Raw genomic sequence first — 27,789 nt, forward strand, 5'->3', positions numbered from 1 at the left:
GAACAGTGAATAAAGACCATCTTACATTTAATATTTCAACATTAGTTCAACTTTTAAATATTTGATTCTCCTGTAAACTATCTTGCATCTTCATCATTTCTATCACAAGCACAAATTTATATCCAATATTGTGTTGTACAGTTAAGGATACTAGGTTATCATCATGTAAACTTGAATTCAAATCCCATTCATCCATCGACTCACTAGGTAACTCTCAGCTTAACCTATCTATGAAAATAAAATGAAAGAGTACACTATGTGTGTGCACTCTGAACTCTAGAAAAAATGGGTATAAAATAGAAATAAATTAAGTCAGTTCAAACTTGTCTAAACCAGAGGTCCCCAACCTTTTGGGCACCACAGACCGATTACATGGTGAAAGGTTTTTCCGCAGAGTGGAGGGGGCATGGCTTTGTGTGCTACCTACATCCTGTGCATGGGGCTTTCCTTGTTTGTGCGGCCCGGTTACTGGCATGCCGCAGCCCGGTACTGGTACTGGTCCACGGACTGGGGACCCCTGGTTTAAACCATTGGTTCTCCAAGTGTGATTTTCAGATCATCAAGACCTTTTCAAGGAGTCTGTAAAGTCAAAGATTTTAACATTTCCCAGTTTTAATAACTAATTCAGTAAATATCAATAGATATAATCCACATAAACCAAAGCTATTTGAAGTCCTCGATCATTTTTTAAAATGCAAAGTAGTCCTGAGACCAAAATATTTGAGAACTGCTTTTCTAAATCATTAGAATTTAAAGGTCCTAATGTTTCCTTCTCTGTACTTGAGGCACTAAACATACAGTTTAAAATTATTTTTTAAAAATAGAAAATCCAGGCAATTTTAGACACAGATATTCCAAGTACTATTATCTTTAACTAATTCTAAATTAGTTAAATTCTATGCCTCTTAAAATACAAATAAACAAAGGTTATGTGCATGTAAACAGAAGCATGATTACAGCAAACATAGCCCCACAGCACAATACAGACAAGGATGAATTTGAGTTTAATGCAGCATGTTCCTGTTTTTGCTTCCTCTCCTTTCTGATTTTTAACAATTGATGATAGTCATGCTCATATTCTGGCAATGTTCTGCCTGTTCTGCACCATATCCTTTTATTAGCTGCTTTAATTGTTTTAAAATGATGCATTTACAGACAAACTGACACCACAGGAATACTGTAAGATAAATTGTTCTCTTTCACAGCTCTATTATAGTTCCACAGTATGAGGTTCAGAAACCAGAAAAGCACAATGCCTTCTACTGTTCTAGCCTTTAACAATGTGACTCCTTTTTCTAATTGCCATTCAAAGGAAGCAACGGAAGAGGCTGGGTGGCCTGGTGTGGTATGGTGAAATTAATTATGTGAAACATTTTTACTTTAACGATAGTAAAGGGAACTGCAAAGACACTGCAGCATTTTTGATGAATGGCTCTCCAAGGTATTAAAGTGGTTGCCTACCACAGAAACTCTAAACTTCAGTTGGTCTTCTGTTTTCATGATGCCCTTTAGAAGAATGTCAATGAATGAACATGCAAGCACATATTCAGACCATAATTTTTCACTTTTTGTAAAGAAATGAACAGAGCCATGAAGAATCCACCCACATGAGTGAAAACAGTTTTGCAGCCTACCAGTACTAAGCTCTGGAATCACAAAGAAAGCCATGGGGGAAGGGGAAAATAAATGAAGTTTCCATCTCCACAAAATACTGTTTTAGCAATAGCATTTAGGCTTATATACCACCCTATACCGCTTATTCTGGATCAAGCTGTCGTATAATGATTTTTCCCCTTGCTAAGACCCCTGTGCTGGTCTGTATAGGCGGATATTATCACTGATAACAGCTCTTGCCAGATAGCAGAACTCGTGAAAAGTACCTTTTATCATCCAGAAGTACCTTTATTTGCATGTAGAATAGATTACAGCAGATGAGGTGAATTAGATGATAACGCACGGTATTTCCAAGGTCAAAAGACAGTAACGACTCAGTGTCTGCACGTGTATCTGCCGGTTATGGAGGAAGAGAATCACCCAGGGAGAAGAAGGAGGAAGTCCATCCCAGAAAGGGGAGGGGTGCAAAGGCACATGGTCAGGAGAAGGAGGAAATACGTCAGAGAGTGGGAGGAGTTGGCTGACCCAGATAAGATAGCATATTATAATTTCCCCAAAACAGCCACATGGTGGCAGCACACCACTTTACATCAATTACTGGGTGGTTTATAATGTCAGAATATTGTCCCCAACAATCTGGGTCCTCATTTTATCAACCTCGGAAGGATGGAAGACTCAAGTCAATCTTGAGCAAGTCAGGATCCAACTTCAGGCTGTCGGCAGAGTTAGACTGCAATACTGCATACTAATCACTGCGCCACCACGCCTCCTGTTTTAATCTCCCAAGCGCCATTCTTTATAAGTGATCAATAGAATCCAAGGAGGGTTGTATCACTATCACATACAGTTATATAAACATTTTCAGTCAAGATTAACACCTGGAAGCTTTGAAGCCAACTCTGCCCACAATGCTTCTTCCCAGGATACCCCTCTGTCATACTTCTTATACACCAGGATTTTCTTTGAAACAGAGCCAGAAATAGTGGCTGCTAATGCTGTCTTCTACAACATAAATGTGTGAAGCTTTGGCAAAGACTTTCTTCATTATGTGCTTCAACAGATCATTGTTACCCTGATGTGTTAGCTCTCGGGAAGCCTGGGAATTGTAGTTCTAATGCAGCTAGATGATACCTGATGAGAGCTGGATTCAAGGAACATCTCTGGCAAACCCTCTTCCACTATTCATACAAGGGAAAATACTGAGGTTTTAATCTGACATTCAGCTCTGGGGTATGCAAGGATCAATTTAACCCTTCTGCTAAAGCTAAATTATGACTGTCCCAAGAGAAAATTGAATTTCAAATATTCTCACTATTCAATTTGCATCAATTTACATCTGAAATATTTCAGTGGAATATGGAGATGGAAAATCCATATACATTCTCTATGATTATTAATGTAAACTGGAAATAAGATTCATGATAGTCAGGTTTGCTCCTTAGTTCTTCTTAGAAGCACTCAATTTGTATTATCTGGCTTTGCCACACAGTGGAGTAGCCTGTCTTCTGTACCAAACAGCAAGCTACAAGTTGCTTTTTTGGATCTAATTTATTCATTTTAGAAAACTGTTGCCTATGGTGACTCTCTAAGATTCTCAATATTTTTGTCTCTTTTTTGCAACCATCTCATACCCGTTGTTTCTTAAGATAATATTCATGAATTGATTTCTACAGTCAAGCTTATCTCTTGCCTGTTTGCCTCATTTTCCTTAATTTTCTCCCAGGACTTATTCTTTAGCCTTGGTTGATGTTAGGATAAATTTTCAATTTTCCACAACATATTGGGGCATGCTCGGTGGTGAGTCCTATTTAAATCTTTAAGCTTGGGGAAATGTTCCCTAATACCTTTACCAATTTACTTCATTATTGTGGCTTCCCTTCCCAACTATTTAGCCCATTGTTTAGTTTTATATAACTAGTGGGGTCGTATGAAAGTCCAGGATGACAATATCCTGCCACAATACTGTATCCAAATTCCTTTGCCGCAGAAAAGAGAAAACTAACAAAATCTGAAGAATTATCTACATCTGATATTAGCCAACTGCAATAAAAGTTAATGAACTGATCAGTTAGAGACAGACTATGTGATCCTGCGGCTTGTAAAGCACATGCTACCAATGCCCTTGAACAATGATTTGCTTCAGCATAACCTGGTTAGGCAGTTCTCACATGCAAGCACTGACTCTCATAAGTCTGTTTCTCTCCAAACACATATACTTTGTTTTCAAGCTCAATAGGTCACATTACTCATAAGGATGTTAACAAGTAGGCAAGAAGGCATGTGAACTAGGCATTTAATTTGGAATTCAAACTGGCTATTCTGTTTTAAGTATAGGACTAAAGAAGTTTCATTACACTTCAATGGAAGTTATCTCAGTGTCACAGGAACTTACTGCGCATGACCATGATGGCTGTCTGCTGTTTCTGAGCTTTGTTGGGTGGCCATGGGACTTTTTTTACCATCGTTTGGTCCCCATCCAATCAGCTGAACTATCGGTGGAGCGTTAGCACCCTCCCCCGTCGGGATATGCCTGGAAAAGGCAGAGGACGGAGGAAGAGAAGCCGGCCATCCAAACACACACACTGGTGAGAAGACGCCGGCGGCTGGGCGGGGCCGACCGACTTGACTGTTTTTTGCTGAGCCAAGTCAAATGGAGTTGAGTCGAATGAACTGGAACCGGAGCCAAACGCTGCTTGTACATTTTGTTATGGGACCTGGGTTGTGGCGGGGGGGTTGGGGAAAGGGGCTTTTAATATTGTGGCTCCCCCCCTCCGCCACTCGGCAAGCTTGGCTCTACGGATGCAGTGGACCTGGTGGCACTATTGCTGTGGCTATGGTGCCTGCTGTTGCTGTTGCCATGGTGCCTGCTGTTGCTGTTGCCAGGGTGCCTGCTGTTGCACTCGCCTCCTCCCCCCCTTTTTGCCACCGCGGAGGCTGCAGCTGTTCTTGCCATCGTGGCTGAACCTGTTGTTTTGGGTCTGCCGTGATGGGCTGCCGTTATTGTCATCGGGCTGCCCCCTTTTTGGAGTTGTCATTGCCACCTTTATTATGGCTTCCGCTGTCGCCACCGTCGATCGTTAACACGATTTTGGCTTTGGGATCTGCCACAGGCTGACTGAACTTTTTATTGATTCCATCTGCTGGCACCCTTCATTGTCTGATGTTACCATTTCCCTTTTGCATGCCAGCGTACACTGCAGCAGAACTTTACTCGCTGCGAGATTCCCCCCTCTCGCAGGAGTATCCATCTGTTTTACGGAAGATCTTCCTTGATGACGGGTTGTGGGACCCCGAGAGATGGCATGCCACAAAGAGGAACCTGAGGTGATTTTTACTAAGATTTTTAAATAACATTTTAAGGGGATCCGGGAGGGGGAGGTCCAAGGGATCCAGAATGAACTTGGGGGAGTTCGATCCGGACAGCAGTCCAGACCATTGGATGGTCACGGGGGGAGTAGGGGTTTGGGAGTGGACGCAGCTCTGAGTGAGGAGGGTCTTTCTATCCCGACAATGATTGGGAGGGGCAGAAAGTGTGGGAGCAGAGAGCTTTATTGTAATCGGGGAACGGGCCACCACTGTCTTCAAGCGGTGGCCTGTTCCCGCCCTCATTGCTCTTCTCACTCCCCCGGGGGCATAGGATTACAGGAACCTGGGCTCAGGTTGGTCTATATCAACGCCAGGTCCGTGGTGAACAAGACTTCCCTCATACAGGATCTTATTGAGGAGGAGAACGTGGACATGGCTTGCATCATGGAGACCTGGTTGGGCCAAGAGGGGGGGTATCCCTCTCTTGGAATTATGCCCACCAGGTTTCTGGGTGCTTCACCAGCCGCGGGCCCAGGGCAGGGGCGGGGTGGTGGTGGCGATTATTATTAGGGAGAGTCTTTGTCTGCAAGTGGCCACTGTCCCTCAGATAGGCGGGTGTGAGTCTCTCCTTCTGAAGTGGGGTCCTGGAGTTCAGTTGGGCCTATTGATTACGTACCTGTCTTCCAGCTGCGTGTCATCGGTCCTGCCCAAGCTTCTCGACGTCTTGTCCGGGTTGGCTATTGAGTTCCCCAGGCTTATAGTTCTGGGGGATTTCAATCTGCCTTCCGTGGGTGAGGCATCTGAGTTGGCCCGGGAGTTCATGGCTTCCATGACAGCCATGGACTGACTCAAATAATTCAGGACCTGACCCATAATGGAGGGCACACACTCGACCTGGTTTTTATCTCTGGGCAGTGGATTAATGATCTGGGTAGGGAGGATTTAATCATCCAACCCCTGTCATGGTCCGATCATTTTCTTCTCCGGCTAGACTTTCAGTACGCCACCCCCCGGCCGCTGGGAGGTGGAATTGACCAGGTGGTTCCACCCCAGGCGCCTGATGGACCCTGAAAGGCTCCGATGGAGCTTGGGATATTTCCTGCTTCCCTTGCCCACGACTCTGCCGAGGCCCTAGTAGAAGCCTGGGAGAGGGCGGCTGCTGGGGCCTTGGATCGAGTTGTGCCTTTGCGGCCTCTGACCCGGCGCAGATCCCGGGTGGCCCCTGGTTTACCGAGGAGCTCCAGGAGATGAAGCGCCGGAAAAGATGCCTAGAGAGCTGTTGGAGGTCCACTGGACCCGAATCTGATCGATCACAGCTAAGAACTTATCTTAAGTTTTACCTTGTGGTGATGGAAGTGGCAAAGCATGTCTACTTTTCCGTTCTCATTGTTTCCACAGAACCGCCCAGCCGCCCTGTTTAGAGTGACCCACTCCCTGTTTAATCAGGGACCGAGTGATGACCCCTTGCAGGGGGTAGGGCTGAGGAATTTGTACAGTATCTGCAGGACAAAATCACTCAGATCTAGACTGGCTTGGACTCCGACTGGGCGGAATCTGGCGGAGTGGAGAGGGCAGGTCTTGATCATACCATTTGGGGTGAGTTTGACCCTGTGACTCTGGATGATGTGGACAGGATCATGCGTAGACTGAGCACTACAACTTGTTGACTGGACCCATGTCCCTCCTGGCTGGTTTCAGCTGCCTGGGAGGTGACAGGGGGCTGGCTCCAGGCAGTTGTCAATGCTTCTTTGATGGAGGTGTCTTTCCCTCTGCCTTAAAAGAGGTGGTGGTGAGGCCCCTCCCCAAGAAGCCTGCCCTGGACCCGGCCTCATTGAATAACTACCATCCTGTCTCCAACCTTCGCTTTGTAGCGAAGGTTGTTGAGAGTGTTGTGGTGCGTCAGCTCCCGCAATTCCTGGATGAAGCGGACTATCTGGACCTGTACCAGTCCAGTTTCAGACCTGGCTACAGCACAGAAATGGCATTGGTCGCACTGGTGGATGATTTCTGGCGGGCTCGGGACAGTGGCTCTTCCTCTTTCCTGGTCCTACTTGACCTCTTAGCGGCTTTTGATACCATCGATTATGGTATCCTGCTGTGACAACTCGAGGGGTTGGGAGTGGGAGGCACTGTTTTATGGTGGTTCCCCTCCTCCCTCTCGGGCTGCTCGCAGTTTGTATTGGCAGGGGGACAGAGATCTACCCCGAGGCCCCTCACGGTTCTCTCCCTCCTCCTGTTTAACATCTATATGAAGCTGCTGGGTGAGATCATCCATGGCTTTGGGATGAGGTATCACCAATATGCGGATGATACCCAGTTGTTCATCTCCACCCCGAGCCAACACAGTGATGCCCTTGATGTGATGTCCTGGTGCCTGGAGGCAGTGCGGGTCTGGATGGGAAGGAACAGGCTCAGGCTTAACCCCTCCAAGACCGAGTGGCTGTGGATACCGGCATCTCGTATTGTCCAACAAGTTCCATCTCTTTTGATGGGGGGAGGTATTGCCCCCCTCAGAAAGGGCTCGCAACTTGGGTGTCCTCCTGGATTCACAGCTTAATTTGGAAGATCATCTAATGGCCGTGACCAGGGGGGTCTTCGCACAGGTTCGCCTAGTGCGCCAGTTGTGCCCCTTTTTGGACCGAGATGCCCTATGCACGGTTACCCACGCCCTCGTCACTTCTCGCTTGGATTACTGTAATGCTCTTTACATGGGGCTGCCCTTGAAGAACACCCGAAGGCTTCAACTGGTGCAAAATGTGGCCACGCGGGTGCTTATGGGAGTATCTCGGTACTCCCATGTTACACCACTCCTGCACGAGCTGCATTGGCTTCCAGTTACCCTCCAAGTGCGATTCAAGGTGCTGGTAATAACCTTTAAAGCCCTACATGGCTTAGGCCTGGGGTACTTGCGAGACCACCTGCTGCCATTGTCAACCTCCCATCACCCGGTTTGCTCCCACAGAGTTGGCCTCCTCAGGGTGCCGTTGGCCAGGCAATGTTGGCTGGCGATCCCCAGAGGGAGAGCCTTCTCTGTGGGTGCGCTGACCCTCTGGAATGAACTGCCCCTGGAGCTGCGGACGGCCCCTGACCTTCAGTCCTTCTGCCGTGACCTGAAGACCTGGTTGTTCCAACAAGCGGGCCTGGACTGACTACATTTTTTAATTAGGCTTTTTACGGGGTTAAATTGTCTCGTAATTTTGCATTTATTGTTTAATTCTCTTTTAATTTTTTTACTCCATGTTTTTTAATTTTTATTGTTGTGAGCCGCCCTGAGTCCTCAAGGAGAAGGGCAGCATATAAATTTAATAATAATAATAATAATAATTTTATTTGTATACCGCCCTTCTCCCGAAGGACTCAGGGCGGTGAACAGGGCAATACATGTTAAAAGACAAAATACAAAAATTAAAAGAGATTAAACAAAGTGCCCAAAACTATAACAATAGGTTAAAATACATTAAACAGTAATAAAACCCGACCCCATCCCATCAGGCCAGGCCAGCTTGTTCGAACAGATAAGTCTTTAGATCGCGCTGGAAGGAGTGGAGGTCAGGCGCCATCCGGAGCTCAACCGGAAGATGGTTCCATAAATCCGGCGTGCCCACAGAGAACGCCCTCCCCCTGGGGACCACCAGTCAGAATTCTTTGACCGGTGGCACCCTGAGGAGGCCTTCTCTGTGGGAGCGTACTGGGCGGAGGGAAGTTGATGCCGGCCGCAGGTGCTCCCTAAGGTATTCCGGACCCATGCCATGTAGGGCTTTGTAGGTCATTACCAGAACCTTGAATCTCACCTGGAAGACAACTGGAAGCCAATGCAGCTCGCGGAGCAGAGGTGTAACATGAGAGTATCGGAAAACTCCCAACACAACTCTCATGGCTGCATTCTGTACCAGTTGGAGCCTCCGAATGGTCCTCAAGGGCAGCCCCATGTAGAGAGCGTTGCAGTAGTCCAAACGAGAGGTCACGAGCGCATGAGTGACCGTACGCAAGGCATCCCGGTCTAGATAGGGCCGCAACTGGCGCACCAGGCGAACCTGGGCGAAGGCCCCCTTAGTCACAGTTACTATATGGTCTTCTAAAGAAAGCTGTGAGTCTAGGAGGACTCCCAAGTTGTGAGCCCTATCTACGGGGGGTAATAACTCACCCCCCTATAGAAAGAGATGGGATATCCTGAATATCCCGAGATGCCGGTACGCACAGCCACTCAGTCTTGTCAGGGTTGAGTCGAAGCCTGTTCCTCCCCATCCAGACCCGAACCGCCTCCAGGCAGCGGGACATCACATTGAGGGCATCACTGGGGTGGTTTGGGGTCGAAATAAAAAGCTGGGTATCATCAGCATACTGATGATACCCAACTCCAAAACCACGAATGATCTCACCCAGCGGTTTCATGTAGATGTTGAACAGGAGAGGCGAGAGGACCAACCCCTGAGGGACTCCACAAGCGAGAGGCCTCGAGGTCGACCTCTGTCCCCCTGCCAACACCGGCTGCGAATGTCCCAGGAGATAGGAGAACCACTGAAAAACCGTGCCTCCCACTCCCAATCCCCTGAGACGCCGCAGCAAGATACCATGGTCAATGGTATCGAAAGCCGCTGAGAGGTCTAATAGGACTAGGACAGAGGAATATCCCCTGTCCCGAGCCCTCCAGAGATCATTCACCAGAGCGACCAATGCCGTCTCTGTGCTGTACCCAGGCCTGAAGCCCGATTGGTACGGGTCTAGATAATCCACTTCATCCAGAACCAGAGGGAGCTGATGCGCCACCACGCTCTCAACAACCTTCGCAAGAAAGCAAAGGTTGGAGACCGGACGAAAGTTATTTAACACAGCTGGGTCCAAGGCAGGCTTCTTGAGGAGAGGTCTCACCACCAATAAAATCAATCAATCAATCAAATAAAAAATCAATCAGTGCCATTTGGGCTCAGCATATGAAACACAGCATTCAGCATTGCTTGTATTCTTATAATATGTGAGACAAAAGCTGAACTGTTACAACATTTCAGTTGCATCACAAGATAATGTTGATTTATAACAGAAGAAACCCACAGCACCTTCTGTGGCTTATTTGAGAATTAAGCGGTTCAAATATTTTGAACGTGTTTTGACTTCATCAGGAGCAGGATCTAAACTATCCCTTCAACATTTTACTGAAGAAACATTTCACAGGAGCTACAGAAGACTTCTGAAAAAACAAACCAACCAACCATGTTGGCTAAATAGGCTGTTTAAATAGCATTCACTGACACCAGCATGACCTTTCTTACCGCAAAACTTCATGATGTGATTCTGCAAAAGCACTATAGCAATATAACCAATATTAAGCTAATATTTTAGCATTCCTGTCTTACAGTTCCAATTTAACTGTACAGTTCCAAGCTAAGATCATGAAAGAAGCCCAGTTTTGTGATTCTCTCCTACACACATTATTGCTATTTCAAATTCTTAAGGAACTTTTCTTTTGACAGGTTTTAGGAAAATGAAAGAATTATGGATAAAAACAACCACTACCTTTGAACTAAAATTGAGGGGGTCTGGAGCTTTTCTAAGAAAACAAACAAAATAGAATCAGTTGCAAGTTATCCTCTACTAATCTCTTTGGGTCATCACAACTTGAAATGTAGGAGACAGGTATCCTGGCTTGTAGCAGATTAAATGGAAAAATCATGCCTTGATAAGTGAGTTCTCAACCCTGGGGAGGAAATAATCTTAAATACACTAGAAATGGTCAACATGATTATTATTGGCCAAGAAGTGAAAACAAAAGATTGGGCTCCTTTTATGATTCCTCTGCTAATAAACCTTTTCTCTGAAATAATTCTAGGAAATTGATAGCACTCTCATTTACTTTGAGAATGTAAAGGATGGTTTATATATTGTGCCAAGAAAAAGTCATTCCCTGCCCTCAACAGGTACATATATACTGATATGGAGACTCACAGCAAAGTCTAAAAATTCCAGTGCTACAAGCATTTTATTGCTCAAGCAGGGGCAACTGTAATTTATATAGGGATTTTTTATTAGTGGTTATTAGTTTAATGTCCTTTGGGAGAAGGGCGGTATACAAATATAATAAAACTAAAACTAAAACTAAACTAATGTCAATCAGCCACCCAGAATTTCTTGGTTGAGTTGGGTGGCTATAGAAATAAATAAATAATAAATAAATAAATAAAATTTGTGTGCATGCACAAAGAAAATTATAATTTGATCCTGGTACATTACAGTTAACAGGGAATGAAAGAGAAAATATTTATCATGGACCTTTTCTCCTAATGGAGAGGAAGCAGCTTTTCTTATTCTCATTCCTTCTTTAACATACTGGAAAACAGAAGAAGTGGGTTGCCTTCATTTTTTTTGTCATTTGCATTATAGTTTTTGAGAGTATAAGGACAGCAGCTATGATTATTTAAACATCATAATGCCAATCTGACAGTATTAGGTCATTTAAGAGTACTGAAATCAGGGACCATACACGAAGACCAATGTTCTGTTCCCATGTAGCCAATACTTTTCAAAATATATTGCATCAAATATTAACTTGAACATGCTTGCTTAGTCCATTTGTATGCCATCCTCTCTAATAAAGGAGCACATGATACAAGTGCAGATTTCCCATAAATAGAAGTCTAGAACAAAAGGCTGGCAGCTTTTTTTTTTTTAAGTAAAATGTGCATTTCCAGGGTCCTTCACTTCTGGGCCAGATGAAAACCTTTCATTTTCCCACATCAATTTTCCTGAATCTTTTTCAAGCCCTCATATTCCTCTTTCCCCAGGGCAGGCTGTGTAGAACTAATGCAGTTCGTTCAGTGGCAGCCAAATTCTTTCCATCGCCTATTATTTTTGTGTTGTCTAGACAAGTTAAGCAATTGCTGCTTGTGGAATCACTATCATTACAAAATCCTTTCATGTATTATTACAGTTCAAATTTTATTGTTACAATGTACATAAAAGAAAAGCAGTCTATCCAGATGTTTCATGTAACCAATGTGTTTTATTAATAGTACAGGCATCTACAATAAAGTTGTTTGGGTTAATAGAAGCATCTACTGAAATCTGTGGCTAGTTATTCAGTGTTGGCATAAACCTGTAGTAACTGCTTTTAACTGCATAATTTTATTCCTTTATTAGTTCTATTGAATTTTGCTACTATTCATTCTAAAGCAGGGAAGGGAAAATAATCCTGAAATTTGTCTTAGTTTACTTCAGCCTGGATGAACCTCAATTGAAAAGTCAAACTGTAATGTATTGGGCTTTGTCTTACTAAAGTGTATCACGTGGGGTTAATTGCTGGAAGGTTGCTTAAGCGGGGAAGCTGGCTAACGGCTCCCAGCTCCTCAGACAACCCGTCTCCAGCGCCACCATTGGCAGCTTCTAGGGCCGCAATAAGTTGGTTTAAACCTATTGGCCGCCACCTAGAGGCCAGGGTATAAATAGCTGCACTCACAGCCCTGTTTCCCAGTTCAGTTCCTGCAAATAAATAATGATTCTCGCTGAACTCACTCGCCTCGTCTCTTCAATCAAGCACAGAACCCAGTACACAACACAAACTATATGCTAAAATATGCTTAATTTAAAAAGAGACTCCTATTCCAAACACCTGCAGTTTTGTTGGAGGAAGGATCATGCAGAAACCTACATTTCAGCAATTCAAATAGCTGAATTATGGTTTATTCATATGGATGAATATACCCACTACATCAGGGGCCTTCAAACGTGGCTGCTTTAAGACTTGTGGACTTCAATTCCCAATTCCCATGCTGGCTGAGGAATTCTGGGAGTTGAAGTCCACAAGTCTTAAAGTGGCCAAGTTTGGAGACCCCTGCACTACATTAATGGATAATATCATCTATAAAGAGTGCTTCCTGAAGTTTATTGAATGACCAAATTTTCCACCTCCCTCTAATGCATTTAACCAAACATTTCAGCTTTGAGGGTAAAGTTAATTTGTAATTGCTGATGTCAGGGAATAATTTTCAGTTCTTCTTATGAAGAACAGTAGTTTTGTTACCTAAGGTAATAACGCTTCTATCAATGATGAAGGTAAAACGTTCTCAGATTTTTTAAAAAAATTTCATTTCAGTTAAAGACCAAAAATATCATCAAAAGAAAAAGAGGGGGCAAAATTACACTTGTTGAGCCATTTTTCAGGTATAAGATGAACTATCAGAGCTACCGAAAAGAGTCTCTATATGCCATTATGTCAAGGCAGGATAAATAATAATTCTTATACTCCCGTAAAAGCTCTTGGATCAGACTAGCTTACTCTTCTAGAGATTTCATGTTTTTTCAAACTGTTTTTTTAAAAAAGTATGTAACACCTGATCAAGAAGCTGAGAAGCCCTTGTAGAAGAAGGACAGGCAGAGCAGGGGAAGGGGGGGGAGGCTGAGTTAAACAAATCATCAGCTTAGAGTCATTATGTTCCTACAAATGATCTAAGTCCAACCCCTCTTGATTTCTGTGGACTCTTATCTAGCAACAATTTACAGTTCAACCTTTGTTGAAAAGGTTGAAAAGAGATTTCTTTCCCCTTAGTCCTGAGGAACTCATTTAAATCCTTCTGCAACCCAGTGTGAAAACCCCATTTGTGGCACCTAAGAAATTTATCCGTACCTACTTACAGTACAGACTGTCTTTGTATTGTCTTGGCCTTGAGAGCTGCCTCTAGTGAAAATGGGCACTGCTCTCAAAAGAAGTTTTTTAAGATTAAGGTTTTACATTCTACTAAAATCGATCAGTAAGTGAAAATATAATAGGTTAGGAATCTATTACCAAATGGAAACTTGTTAAGTCAGTGATAAGACCCAAATGGATTCTCACCTTTTTACAGATTCCATAGTTACAGTTGTACATTTTAGATATTTCTGTGTCACTTCGCATTTCACGATGATACACAAGCAACTGTATTACAATTCAAGTACAATAATGTATTGACTATTTTCTTCGTTCCTCTTACCTTTTCAATTTTCTCATCCAGCATTCTGAAGAATTCTTGTTGGCTTTCCGAAATGTGCATACTGAAAACAGAAAGAATCATCTTTTTTTTTTTTACAAAAGAGATTTTATTAGATTTTATAGGGTTAAGAATAACATTTTAGAAGGCAATGTGGTAATTGGGTTAAACAATAGATCAGTAATACAATCATTAGTGAGTATCTCAGGTTACACCATCAAATATTTCTTCTCAGTTTCCCTTAACATTTGCTATTTCATATTTATGCTGATAAATTTCTAATTATATCAAAATTCAGTAAAAATTTCATTATCACATTTATAAATACATTTTTTTCTTTTTGCTTATACATATCTTAATAGTTCTTGATAGACAATCAATGTCCTATTATAAAATTTTACCAATTTTAATTTTTAATTACAGTATTCCAATTCAACCTTTAATATCCATAGTATTTAACTTTCAGGTAACCCAAATTTTCTTTATCTCATTTCATAAAAAAATAGAATGTCTAAAATACCCCTATTAAAACTTAAATATGTTCTTATTCTATTCCATAAACATTTTCTACTTCCCATCCTAATAGATCACAACCTTAATAATAGAGTATCTTTTATTAGTTCAGATCCATCATCTATATAGGTAAAGGTAAAGATTCCCCGCACATGCGTGCTAGTCGTTTCCAACTCTAGGGGCCAGTGCTCATCTCTGTTTCAAAGCCGAAGAGCCAGCGCTTGTCCGAGGACATCTCCGTGGTCATGTGACCAGTATGACTAGATGCCAAAGGCTCACGGAATGCTGTTACCTTCCCACTGTAGTGGTCCCTATTTTTCTACTTGCATTTTTACGTGCTTTCAAACTGCTAGGTTGGCAGAAGCTGGGACGAGTAACAGGTGCTCACTCTGTTACGTGGCACTCGGGATTCAACCCGCCAAACTGCTGACCTTCTGATCGACAAGCTCAGCATCCTAACCCACTGAGCCACTGTGTCCCTTATCATCTATATACACTGGGCTAATCAATAATGCAAACCTATTTTCTTATAGTTAATTTAAATTTCCCTGTTAATCTAAACCTTCAATATTCAACCAATTAATCCCATTTTTTACTATTTTCTGACTATTTTAAATCTAGTACTCCAATTTCCTTTTATTTCAAAATCTCCCTTTAGCCCACTAACTGACAGTTTAGGATCCTCTCTAATAAATCAGGGGCCCCCAGTTTTTCAACCTAATTCTAGCTTTCTTCTTTTGCCAGGTAGGTTTCCATATCAATGCTTTTAAATCATCAGATATGTCTCTCTTCATTCTTGTGTATATTATGTAGATTAAAGGAAACCATCTAGTTGCTAATTTTCTAAGAGGTCTGTCCCATTTATAATCATTAAGTCACCTTGATCTCCCAGATCCCCATGTTTGTTCTGGTATAGTTGTCTTCAATTCCATCTGGTCTTTTAGAAAGAATCATTTCAAAGGGATTTTCAAGTGATATAGTTTAGTGCAGGGGTCTTCAAACTTGGCCCTTTTATGATTTGTGGACTTCAACTCCTAGAATTCCTCAGCCAGGCATGCTGGCTAAAAAATTCTGGGATTTGAAGTCCACAAGTCATAAAAGGGGCAAGTTTGAAGACCCCTGGTTTAGTGGGACAGTGTGCCTTCTTATCTTAATCTCTAATCTGCCACTTTCAGAAGAATAGAAGTCATTGACTGTAATTGAACATTATTTTTGTATCAAATCTAGTAAAAGACTGGGAAGAGGGAAATTTATTTCAGTGGGGATGCCTTTGCATATTTCAGCACATGTAAAAAGGTCTAATTTGCAGATTTGGAAATAGAATATGTATCTCACATACATGACAACAGAGGGAATGACTCCCAGTGGAAAAGTTCCCGACATTTGAATTATAGGAGATTAGAGGAAGTTTAGTACCTTGACTTGCTTTTTAGAAAACAATCAGGAGAGTCATACTTTCAATGAATCAAGAGCTGGAAACTATGAATTTAATTAAGGATAGCTTCTCCCAATGCAGAATAATTTAATTATTAAAAAAGTCTGTGTTGAAAACAAAGATTTCACAAAGTAAGACACAGAACAAATTGCATGTTTGGGAGAGAAAGCTGGCATTTAGTTTTACCCTCTAAAGTCCTTTTATGGAGTTAGACATAGCACAATAACTCTTTACATTAAATTCATCAGAAGCCTCTAATTTATACTCTAACATACACTGACATTTTCAGAACAAGATTTTTTTTACCACCACCCACAGTTCTTTCCATGCACAAAGTCAAATCATCTACCTCTATTAGCAACCCAGTGTTAAGAACCCAAATTGGGGAGACTTCGTTTCTCAGAAGTAGGAAGGCCTGGAAATATAGTATTGATAGTCTGTAAAGAACTATACTATTAAAGTGTTGTCAATGCATCTGACAGCTTCAGGACACAAAACATCATAAAAATATACAGAATAAGGCCAGATAATTTTACTGTACAAAGCTAGGATCTGGCTGTGTTTTGAACACTGCATGAATACATTCACTGCTGAATTACAGAAACTTTTGGATGTGTTTTTTTTAAAACAGAGTCTGGCATTTTTGGTTCTGGGAAAATAAACTCTAGATCAAAATATTCAAATATAGATTTCAGAGAACCACTCAGAAAGTAGAAGTGACCTACTTGAAGTTTGCTTCTAATTTGTTTGTTTTTCTTGCTTGTATTATTTCTCAGCGGCTTCCATTTTTACAATTCTATTGGCAGATATCAACTGAGATTGCTAATGGAAATACTAGCAATACAGAATAAAATTATAGTAAATTTGGTCTTGGCAACTCTTGATCTCCAGAACCCAATTCCCATATATATTACTGGAGTGATTAAAGGCATCTTCTATTGATGTATAAGCATCCAGAGTGAGATTGTGTACTGTGAAACAGAAAATGGGGAAACCAAGCTTTTTAAAACCAGGCAAATACACTGGAAATCAAGCCTTTTTTAAAAAAAGCAAAATACATATTTTTTAAAAATAAGAGAAACAACTTTTGCCAACTATGTAGAATAGGATAAATGCTTTTTAAAACATAGGGAGAAAAACCCTAAGTGTGATGCCAAGGCCAAACTTGCTTGCCTATTTTACTTATTCTTTTTTTATTGAAAATTCTCAGAAGTAATAACTGCACATTTCAGAATTTTATATAGCAGTATGGTAGAACACATTTTAAAAGCAAAAGATAAGACCTCATTTTCAAAATTTTCCAGGAAGAAAGATGGTTGATTATAGAAGTTAAACCAACTTGAGTTTCCTTCTCAAAATTTAATGGACATTGGTCATGAACTCTGTGGAGAATTATTAGTGAAACAAAGTTCACAAGCCAGTAACACCATGAGTGGAATACAGAAATGGTCATGGGGAGCAGGAAAGTGAGGAAATATGAAACACTGAGGAAGAGGCATCCACAACAATGATCAAAAAGAGAAGTGGGTGCTAAGTGCTCCTTTAAACATTCATAAGGATTAGGTGGAGGTACCGTATATACTTGAGTATAAGCCGAATTTTTCAGCCCACTTTTTGGGCTGAAAAATTCCACTTCGGCTTATACTCCAGTCAACAAAAAAACTTACCGAGGACTTGTGCGCGGCCGAGGCTTTGGTGCTTCCGGGATCGCGCGCACCTCTCCCAAGCCACCGCCATCCGGAGACCTGCCGAAGTTTGGGGAGGTTTGGGGAGGTGCGCGCGCACCTCCCCAAACCTCACCAAACGTCGGCAGGTCTCCGGACCTCCGCGCCTTGCCTGCCTGCTTCTTTCCGCAGCGGAAACAAGCAGGCAGGCAGGGCGCGGAGGAACGGAGACCTGCCGACGTTTGGGGAGGTTTGGGCGCCTCCCCAAACCTCCCCAAACCTCGGCAGGTCTCCGTTCCTCCTGCCGACCTTTGGGGAGGTTTGGGCGCCTCCCCAAACCTCCCCAAACCTCGGCAGGTCTCCGTTCCTCCTGCCGACCTTTGGGGAGGTTTGGGCGCCTCCCCAAACCTCGGCAGGTCTCCGTTCCTCCTGCCGACCTTTGGGGAGGTTTGGGCGCCTCCCCAAACCTCGGCAGGTCTCCGTTCCTCCTGCCGAGGTTTGGGGAGGTTTGGGGAGGCGCCCAAACCTCCCCAAAGGTCGGCAGGTCTGCGCGGAGGAACGGAGACCTGCCAAGATTTGGGGAGGCGCCCAAACCTCCCCAAAGGTCGGCAGGAGGAACGGATACCTGCCGAGGTTTGGGGAGGTTTGGGGAGGCGCCCAAACCTCCCCAAAGGTCGGCAGGAGGAACGGATACCTGCCGAGGTTTGGGGAGGTTTGGGGAGGCGCCCAAACCTCCCCAAAGGTCGGCAGGAGGAACGGAGACCTGCCGAGGTTTGGGGAGGTTTGGGGAGGCGCCCAAACCTCCCCAAAGGTCGGCAGGAGGAACGGATACCTGCCGAGGTTTGGGGAGGTTTGGGGAGGCGCCCAAACCTCCCCAAAGGTCGGCAGGAGGAACGGAGACCTGCCGAGGTTTGGGGAGGTTTGGGGAGGCGCCCAAACCTCCCCAAAGGTCGGCAGGAGGAACGGAGACCTGCCGAGGTTTGGGGAGGTTTGGGGAGGCGCCCAAACCTCCCCAAAGGTCGGCAGGAGGAACGGAGACCTGCCGAGGTTTGGGGAGGTTTGGGGAGGCGCCCAAACCTCCCCAAAGGTCGGCAGGAGGAACGGAGACCTGCCGAGGTTTGGGGAGGTTTGGGGAGGCGCCCAAACCTCCCCAAAGGTCGGCAGGAGGAACGGAGACCTGCCGAGGTTTGGGGAGGTTTGGGGAGGCGCCCAAACCTCCCCAAAGGTCGGCAGGTCTGCGCGGAGGAACGGAGACCTGCCGAGGTTTGGGGAGGTTTGGGGAGGCGCCCAAACCTCCCCAAAGGTCGGCATGAGGAACGGAGACCTGCCGAGGTTTGGGGAGGTTTGGGGAGGCGCCCAAACCTCCCCAAAGGTCGGCAGGAGGAACGGAGACCTGCCGAGGTTTGGGGAGGTTTGGGGAGGCGCCCAAACCTCCCCAAAGGTCGGCAGGAGGAACGGAGACCTGCCGAGGTTTGGGGAGGTTTGGGGAGGCGCCCAAACCTCCCCAAAGGTCGGCAGGTCTGCGCGGAGGAACGGAGACCTGCCGAGGTTTGGGGAGGTTTGGGGAGGCGCCCAAACCTCCCCAAAGGTCGGCATGAGGAACGGAGACCTGCCGAGGTTTGGGGAGGTTTGGGGAGGCGCCCAAACCTCCCCAAAGGTCGGCAGGAGGAACGGAGACCTGCCAAGGTTTGGGGAGGTTTGGGGAGGTGCGCGCGCACCTCCCCAAACCTCCCCAAACTTCGGCAGGTCTCCGGACGGCGGCGGCTTGGGAGAGGTGCGCGCGATCCTGGAAGCACCGAAGCCTCGGCCGCGCGCAAGTCCTCGGTAAGCTCCGGGCGGTCACTTGCTTCGCGTCTCCTGAGGGAAGGGGGGGCGACTGGAGCGGGCGTGTTTCCTCGCCTGCTGGGCGCCGCAATTTGCCCGGGGAACGCGCGGGCCCCGAATGGCAGCGTGGAGCGAGGAAGCGGACAGCCAGGGCTTCCCCGAGAGCCGTGGCCACACAGGGTATTCCTGTGTATTCAGGCTTGCAAAATGGCGGATCGAGCCTCTGCTGGCGGCAGAGGCTTGCAGAATGGCGGATCGGCTTATACTCGAGTCAATAACTTTTTCCAGTTTTTGGGGGTGAAATTGGGGGTCTCGGCTTATACTCGAGTCGGCTTATACTCAAGTATATACGGTATATTTAATACTGTGAATTTGAAAAACCACCCTTTCAAGCAGATTTAAAATCTGAACACTATGGTTTAATTCAGTCACAGCATACTATTATAGAATAGTTTAGAATACAACCATACAACTTGGTAAGGTAAGTCTGAATTTAGAGATGATTTCATCTTATTTTCCACCTCCTTGGCACTTCACTCTATAGTTATACGATCTTCTAAAGCTGAATCAATCAATTTAAGCATCACTTATTAAATACAGCTAACCTTCTCTCTGTCCAGTTTCCCTTATCCCTTATCTTTCTGGTATAGCAACACATTCCTCTTTCCTCCATCTTATTATTTTTCTTCATCTTTTTTCCTCTTTTTGATAGAGTAGGTGTGTACCTGTGTTTTTCTATGTGTAAGAGTGAGTTGTGTGTGAGAGAGAATGGTAAAGATAACTGAGATAAATTTTATAAATAGAGCATCTTATTTTGCACCCATTTAAAACTTAAGTAGATATTATTTCAATTCACGTACATTTATTTTTTGCAATCTATCTCATTTTGAAGTATGGCTTCTGCAGATTTATATATTTACATACTTATGCATATGGATTTACAAGTATGTCAGCTTCACATATTTGTTTTTGGGGAGGGAAATCTTCAGGATTAGTTTTAACTGGAAATTGGGAATCCTAGATTCATATGGTAAGGAAGCTGAATATTACACAACAAGTTTGGTTGTATATGTGTGTAAGGATCATCTTCTTACAGAATAACTGAGTTGTAAGGGGCCTTGGAGAATTTCTAATGCAACCCCTTGCTCACTCAGGAGACCCTATAACATTTTAGTCACATGGTTGTCCACGCCCTTCTTAAAAGCTTCCAGTGTTAGAGCACCCATAATTTCTGAAGGCAAATTGTTCCACTGGTTGATTGTTCTTACTATCAGGAAATTTCTCCTTAGTTCTAGGCTGCTTCTCTCTTTGTTCAGTTTTCATCCATTGCTTCTTGTCTTGTCTTCTGGTGCTTTGGGGAATAGGTTGACCCCCTCTTCTTTATGGCAGGACTTCAAACATTGGAACACTAAAATGTCCCCACTAGTTCTTCATTTCACTAGTCTAGACGTGCCCAATTCCTGCAACCATTCTTCACCTTCAGCCCCTCAATCATCTTTGTTGCTCTTCTCTGCACTCTTTCCAGAGTCTCAACATCTTTTGGAAATTGTGGTGACTGAGATTGGATACAGTATTCCAATAGTGGCATTACCAAGGCATTATAAAGCAGTAGTATCATTTCTTGTGATCTTGATTCTATTACATTCAGAACAATAGAATCTTGATTCTATTAGATTAAGCATAATCTTCTCTTTGGATAAGTACAGTGTTTCCAATCCACAGAGAACAAAAACCATAATTTATATCTATTTTATACCATAGCTTCAGTTTGCCAATTATGGATTTCAAATACTTTTGCTTTATTTTTGTATTTAACTTTTTATAAAGGTGGCCACTATAAATTATAGCTTGAAAAATAAAAAATAATCATTTCAAGCATCAGAAAGCTACCCTTAAAATAATATAAAATAAATTGATTTAAAAAAATAATCATTTCAAGCATCAAAAAGCTACCCTTAAAATAATATAAAACAAATTGATTAGCTGACACAACATTCCACTATTAAAGAATAATTAAGAATCAAGAATATGAAAAATAGTTTGAGAAAAGGGGTAAGAAATGGAAATTAAATGTAACAAAATAGAATAGGACTTACTTTGCTCTAGGTTGATGTACTAATCCTGGAAGCTCTTTATTAGCCTTAAGTTTTACATGTGAACTGGCACTTTTTTCCTGGGAAAAAAAAGATACATATTCACAAGTTGATGAGGGTTGTTTTTATGATAGGGAATATTTGCCATCAGACTCGATTCAATCATGAAGAATACATGTATAAATATAAGAGTTTAAACATGAAAAGGCAGTCAAGTTTAAATGATAATCTGTGACAAACCAGTCACAGATCAACCTTCTATTTGAACACTCAAGTCAAAGTATTGTGTTAAGCTTATTCTCCTTTTCATAGAATCTAAACAATTTGAACAGTCTGCATTTGCACAATAACACATCTATTACATAGTATGTACAGTGGTGCTTAAAAGTTTGTGCTGCCCTTTGAATTTTCAATATTTCTGCATAAATACAACTTAAAATGACTGTCCTCATGTCCTCCACACAGATCCTAAAACTAGATAAAAAGAATCCAATTCAACAAATAACTCAAAAACATTGTATTTGTTCATTTATTTATTGAGGAAAATTATCCAAAATGACCAGGAAGCTTGAATAATGTAGTGCTTCCTCGTGAAAACAAAAGTACAATATTTAATAAAACAGACCTAGGGTATCTGGGAGCCATAAACTCTTATTTCCATCATCTATTTTTTTTTATTGAAAAGTTTTATAAAATACAATTTTCCTTTAAAAAAACCCCCCTTCCCCCTCCCTCCTCCCCTCCCTACCTCCCCCCTATCTCCCCCCCTCCCCCTCCCCCTCCTCCCTCCCCTACCTCCCCCCCTCCACTTCCCCTCCTCCCCCCTCCCCCCCCCCGACTTCCCAGAGCAAAATACAAGGTATATATCTAAAAGGCAATCATAAACAATCATATACTAACAATTATAAACTCTAAAATCCATCACTCTCTAGCTTGTATATAGTAAACCAATCCTTAATAATACTAAATATATATAAAAAACTAAAATAAAAGAAAACTAGCATCATTCCCATCTATGTTCTTCCACAATTCACTATTACCTTAACATATTCTCATTTGCACATTAATAAATAGTTCTTACACAAATTAACCCACATTAACCCACAAAACTTTCTTCCTCTTCCTCTGTAGTAAGTTGTCCATTAATTCCAAATTAAAAAAAAAAATCTATTACCATACATAGCATCCCAAAACTTTTTTTTTTTAAAAACACAACTACCACTTAACTATAAATATTTTGTGGAAGTTCCATAGATTTCTACTGGTCTTATTTTTTTTTCTTTTTTGAGCGTTTTAAGGCAGCACGCGTCACCCTCTGTTCTCTAAGATCATCCAAAAGAGTTGCAGCTTGAACTCCTCCTGTACCCTTCTCGTCTATCTGTGCATCTTCATCCTCTTGATGTTCTCCTTCTCCAGATCCCTCTGCAGCTTCCAGAAGTGTTGATGGGGTTACTTCCAAGACATTATTATAAAAATCATGCGCTTGCTTCACATTACTCAAACAGTATCTTTTGCCATCATACATGAAGCTCAACCCAACTGGGATCTCCCATCTGAACCTTATATCTCTTTGCTTGAGCTCTTGCACAAGAAATATAAAATCCTTCCTTCTCTTTAAAATCTTTGGAGGAATTTCTTTTAAAACCAAAACTTGTTGACCAGCAATCACAACTTTGGTATCGTAGGCAGCTTGTATAACTTCATCTCTAATTTCCCTTTTTACAAAATAAACCACCACATCTCTAGGCAACTTTCTCTGTTTAGCAATCCACGAATTCACACGGAACACTTTGTCCATACCTTGTTTTAATTCAGATGCTGGATGGTTCAATACTCCCTCAAAAGCCTCAGAAACCAGCTGCTTTAAATCTTCCTTAATATCCTCTTTTAGGCCTCTAATTCTCACAGCAAACTGCATCTGGTAAAATTGGGCCAAGCTCTGTTCACTGTCAATTTTGTCTTTTAAATCTTCAATTTCCAATACTTTTGCTTCTAATAAAGCATTCTTTTGAATCAAGTCTTGCACTTGATCATCCAGCACCTCCACACATTTAGCAACTTTTTGCACTGAGGACAAAATGTCTACCTTCATTTCTCTAAGTTTCTGTTCCATCCTTTCTTCCATTCTCTGCTCCAATTTCTCCAATTTCTCCTCCATCTGTAGAAATTTAACACCCATTGACTCCAAAATTAACTGGGTATGTTTTTCAAGATCCTTCGATGTCAATACATCAGGAGAATGCAACGCCTGCAGCAATGATTGTTGTTGCACCGGAGAATTTCCAGCACTCCGAAAAGTTCTAGGGGGAGGTTTAGCCGCCATCTTTTACTTACAATTGTGACGCACTTTCACTTTAAGTTTTAAACAAAGTCCATCAAGCTTGAGAGTAAAATAAAATCTTCTTCATCTCTTCATCTTTCCCTCTTGTACTGCTCTGCCTGCTCTTTCCCTTTCATAGTCTCTCCTTCAAGCAGGGATGGTCGCAGACGCCTGGCTCTGCTCCATAAAGTCCGGAGCAGAGACGCTGGTCAGCTGGGAGCAGCCCAGGCTACGGGGGAGTTCAATCCTTCGGCCGCCCAAGCTCCAAGCTCAGGCGGCCCCGGAGAACTCAACCCCCACCTGGGGGCTCACCCCCTCCTCTTCTCCCGAGGAGGGGGCTTCAGATTCGCCCGAACAGCTGATCGGCGCTGTTTCGGGCGAAAAAGCACCAGCTGAGCCGCGGGCAGCCCGGGAAGGCTCCCTCCGTCGCCGCGGAGCCACCGGAAGTCAACCATCATCTATTTTTTAAAACAAGACACTTTCTGCTGCTGCATCCAATCAATGAATCTCATACAACCATACAAATTTTTCAGCCCTAAAGCATCTTGACTACCTGGATATAGAAGCTGAATAGGGAAGCCATTAATAAAGAATTTTGCAGCTGATGAGATAATTATATTTGTAAGCTCTGTTAATGCCTGATATTTCTTAGGGCTGCAAAATCATATACTGCAAATAAGGAGCTGAGGGACAGATAAGCAACAATACGAGTAGATTTTCATTCAAAGCTATCAGGCTTGCCAGACCTTTTCACTCATTCTTCAGAAGCACAATGTAAAACCTCAGAATAAAGCATGCCAAGAGCAACCCATCTCTTATGTTGTTTTGATCCCAGGGCACTTGGGATAGTCATTTTTGGGCAGGTTTTTTTTTTTTGCCTACAAACATGAGAGGTAGGCAATAATCTCAAGTCAACAGAGATGGGGAATGAGTACTAATGAAATTGAACGGAGCACTAGGACAAGAGTCTGCAAAACTAGGGTTTTAAAATCAGCATCTAGTTCCACAAATCAATGTTTGTTTGTTCTTCATTCATCTCATGTGATCCATACCATTTCATACTTCCATCATTATGTGGAGTTACAGTTGACAGAAAATGGTTCGGGGTGGGGTATCATCAGTACGCTGATGATACCCAACTTTTTCTTTCCACCCCGAACCAACCCAGCGATGCCCTCTCCGTGATGTCCCGTTGCCTGGAGGCGGTCCAGGTCTGGATGGGGAGAAACAGGCTTCGTCTCAATCCCGCCAAGACTGAGTGGCTGTGCATATCGGCATCTCGGGCTAACCAGACTATTCCATCTCTAACGATGGGGGGTGAGGTGTTACCCCCCGTTGATAGGGCTCGCAACTTGGGTGTCCTCCTGGATTCACGACTCAATTTTGAAGACCATATAGGAGCCGTGACCAGGGGGGCTTTTGCCCAGGTTCGCCTGGTGCGTCAGTTGCGATCCTATCTGGACTGAGATGCCCTACGCACAGTCACTCATGCGCTCGTGACCTCCTGTTTAGACTACTGCAACGCTCTCTACATGGGGCTGCCCTTGAGGACCACTCGGAGGCTTCAGCTGATGCAGAATGCGGCCACGCGAGTTGTGATGGGGGTCTCCAGATACTCCCATGTAACACCTCTACTCCGTGAGCTGCATTGGCTCCCGGTTGCCCTCTGGGTGAGATTCAGGGTGCTGGTGATGACCTATAAAGCCCTAAATGGCTTGGGTCCGAGATATCTGAGGGAACACCTGCTGCCGGCATCAAGCTCCCTTCGTCCAGTGCGCTCCCACAGGGAGGGTCTTCTCAGGGTGCCACCGGTAAGAGATTGCCGGCGGACGACACCCAGGGATAGGTGCGCCTGCCCTTTGGAACCAGCTGCCAGTGGAGCTTAGGACTCCCCCTGACCTCTCTTCATTCCGCCGGGACCTGAAGACCTGGCTCTTCGAGCTCTCTGGTCCAGGCTGAGAATTTTAATTTTAATTTTAATTTTAACTGGGGTTTTACTTATTCAGGGACAAATATAATTTTTTTAATTTGTTTTTAACTTTTGTATTTTTGTTTTTAATCACCCTGTAAACCGCCCTGAGTCCTTCGGGAAAGGGCGGTATATAAATGTAAAAAATAAATAAATAAATAAAATGAAAAAATACATGTCAATTTGACTATGACTGTATTGGCATGCTTCCATAACTGGGACAGCTCTGTTAGACTGATTTTTTATTTTTTTTTAATTTTAATTTTGTTTTCATTTTATTTTTCTTCATTTTTTATTAGTTTTTATCTTCATATTTAATAAAATTACTATTAAAAAAACAATGAAATCCCAAGAGTTACAAAACCAACAGATCTGGATCTGACAGTCCAGGAAAGGCTTAAAATGTTTATTGTACCCTTACAAAAGAGATAGAAGAGAACATCAGCGCTACGTCTGTAGCAAAGTTTCTGGATCAGGTCAGGCCAGAGAGATTCAGATCTGGCATTGTAACAAACAGGAGCCCTGCTGGCCTTACTTGACCTGATCAGCTTAATTTTTTTGACATCTCTAAGCCTCTGTTTGAAATATTAGGTATGCTAGGCAAGTATACATTAAGTCTACTTCTCTCAGTACTGAGGGCTTTTCGTTTCTCAAAAGACTTGATGAACTAACAGAGATTGACACTACAGTGTTCTTTTCTCAAGCTATAATGACATATCCTTTCATGATTTGACTTTTGTAAATTCTTTCTTTGCAGACTCACTGGGATTTTGCCAACTATCTATTGTTCTACACTACCACAGGAACAACCTAACTTTTGGCCAATATTTTCTGGAAATAAAATCATGGAAGTTGAGTTTTCAAGCAAGTTCATTTTCCTTTTTTCTTAATAAGAGTCTTTTTTGATACTTTGCGAAAGCACACAGACTGCCTGGAACTTGCCCAGAGGTCAAGTAATCTGCAATATATCCTATAATTTATTTTGAAATCCCATGAAATGGCTTGAAACAAATGATTCTTTGAACAGTTCCAAATCTGCCTTTGGGCTTTGCTTACAACCAGCACAGCTAACCTTTGCTTTTCTTTAACAACCAAAGCATTGGGCAATCTGCCTACCCTCTCATCTTCACCAGGCAGCATGGAAAAGCATTTTGTCCCTTGGTTAAGATGACATTGGCTTTCATGCTTTGCAAGTAAGATGAATATGCTGTTGTAGACTACGTTACATTTTTTTCTACACATCATAATCTCTGAGTTACTCTGAAACAGTCGTTTTCTTTTTAATTTGTTGTTGTTGTTAGCTGTGAAGTCGTATCCGACCCATCGCGACCCTATGGACAACATTCCTCCAGGCCTTCCTGTCCTCTACCATCTTCTGGAGTCCATTTAAGCTCACGCCTACTGCTTCAGTGACTCCATCCAGCCACCTCATTCTTTGTCGTCCCCTTCTTCTCTTGCCCTCAATCTTTCCCAGCATTAGGCTCTTCTCCAGTGAGTCCTTCCTTCTCATTAGGTGGCCAAAGTATTTGAGTTTTAGCTTCAGGATCTGGCCTTCTAAAGAGCAGTCAGGATTGATCTCCTCTAGGACTGACCGGTTTGATCGCCTTGCAGTCCAAGGGACTCGCAGGAGTCTTCTCCAGCACCATAGTTCAAAGGCCTCAATTCTTTGGCGCTCAGCCTTTCTTATAGTTCAACTTTCACTGCCATACATTGCAACTGGGAAGACCATAGCCTTGACTATACGCACTTTTGTTGACAGGGTGATGTCTCTGCTTTTTAGTGTGCTGTCTAGATTTGCCATGGCTTTCCTCCCCAGGAGCAAGCGTCTTTTAATTTCTTGGCTACAGTCCCTATCTGCAGTGATCTTGGAGCCCAGGAAAATAAAATCTGTCACTACCTCCATTTCTTCCCCATCTATTTGCCAGGAATTGAGAGGGCCAGATGCCATGATCTTGGTTTTCTTAATGTTAAGTTTCAACCCAACTTTTGCACTCTCCTTCTTCACCCGCAACAAGAGGCTCTTTAGTTCTTCTTCACTTTCTGCCATTAGAGTGGTATCATCTGCGTATCTTAGGTTGTTGATATTTCTTCCGGCAA

The 27,789-nt window shown here is 43.2% G+C and overlaps 1 protein-coding gene across 4 annotated transcripts in view; it reads right to left on the reverse strand.

Annotated features, from left to right (window-relative positions):
- The window catches only part of LOC310638234 (uncharacterized protein C1orf21), a 279,715-nt gene that overhangs the window by 80,151 nt on the left and 171,775 nt on the right, over positions 1 to 27,789 (reverse strand). For 3 of the 4 annotated variants that reach the window (XM_083359102.1, XM_083359103.1, XM_083359101.1), the window contains exons 4-5: positions 21,407 to 21,483; positions 13,878 to 13,938 (exon numbers count right to left, since the gene is read on the reverse strand). In XM_083359102.1, the coding sequence (XP_083215228.1) occupies positions 13,878 to 13,938; positions 21,407 to 21,483 (138 nt within the window). The remainder of the gene's footprint in view (positions 1 to 13,877; positions 13,939 to 21,406; positions 21,484 to 27,789) is intronic. The other variant, XM_083359104.1, reaches the window with a different exon arrangement.

This window comes from Vipera ursinii (genome assembly GCF_947247035.1).
Source record: "Vipera ursinii genome assembly, chromosome: 3".
Taxonomy (NCBI): Eukaryota; Metazoa; Chordata; class Lepidosauria; order Squamata; family Viperidae; genus Vipera; species Vipera ursinii.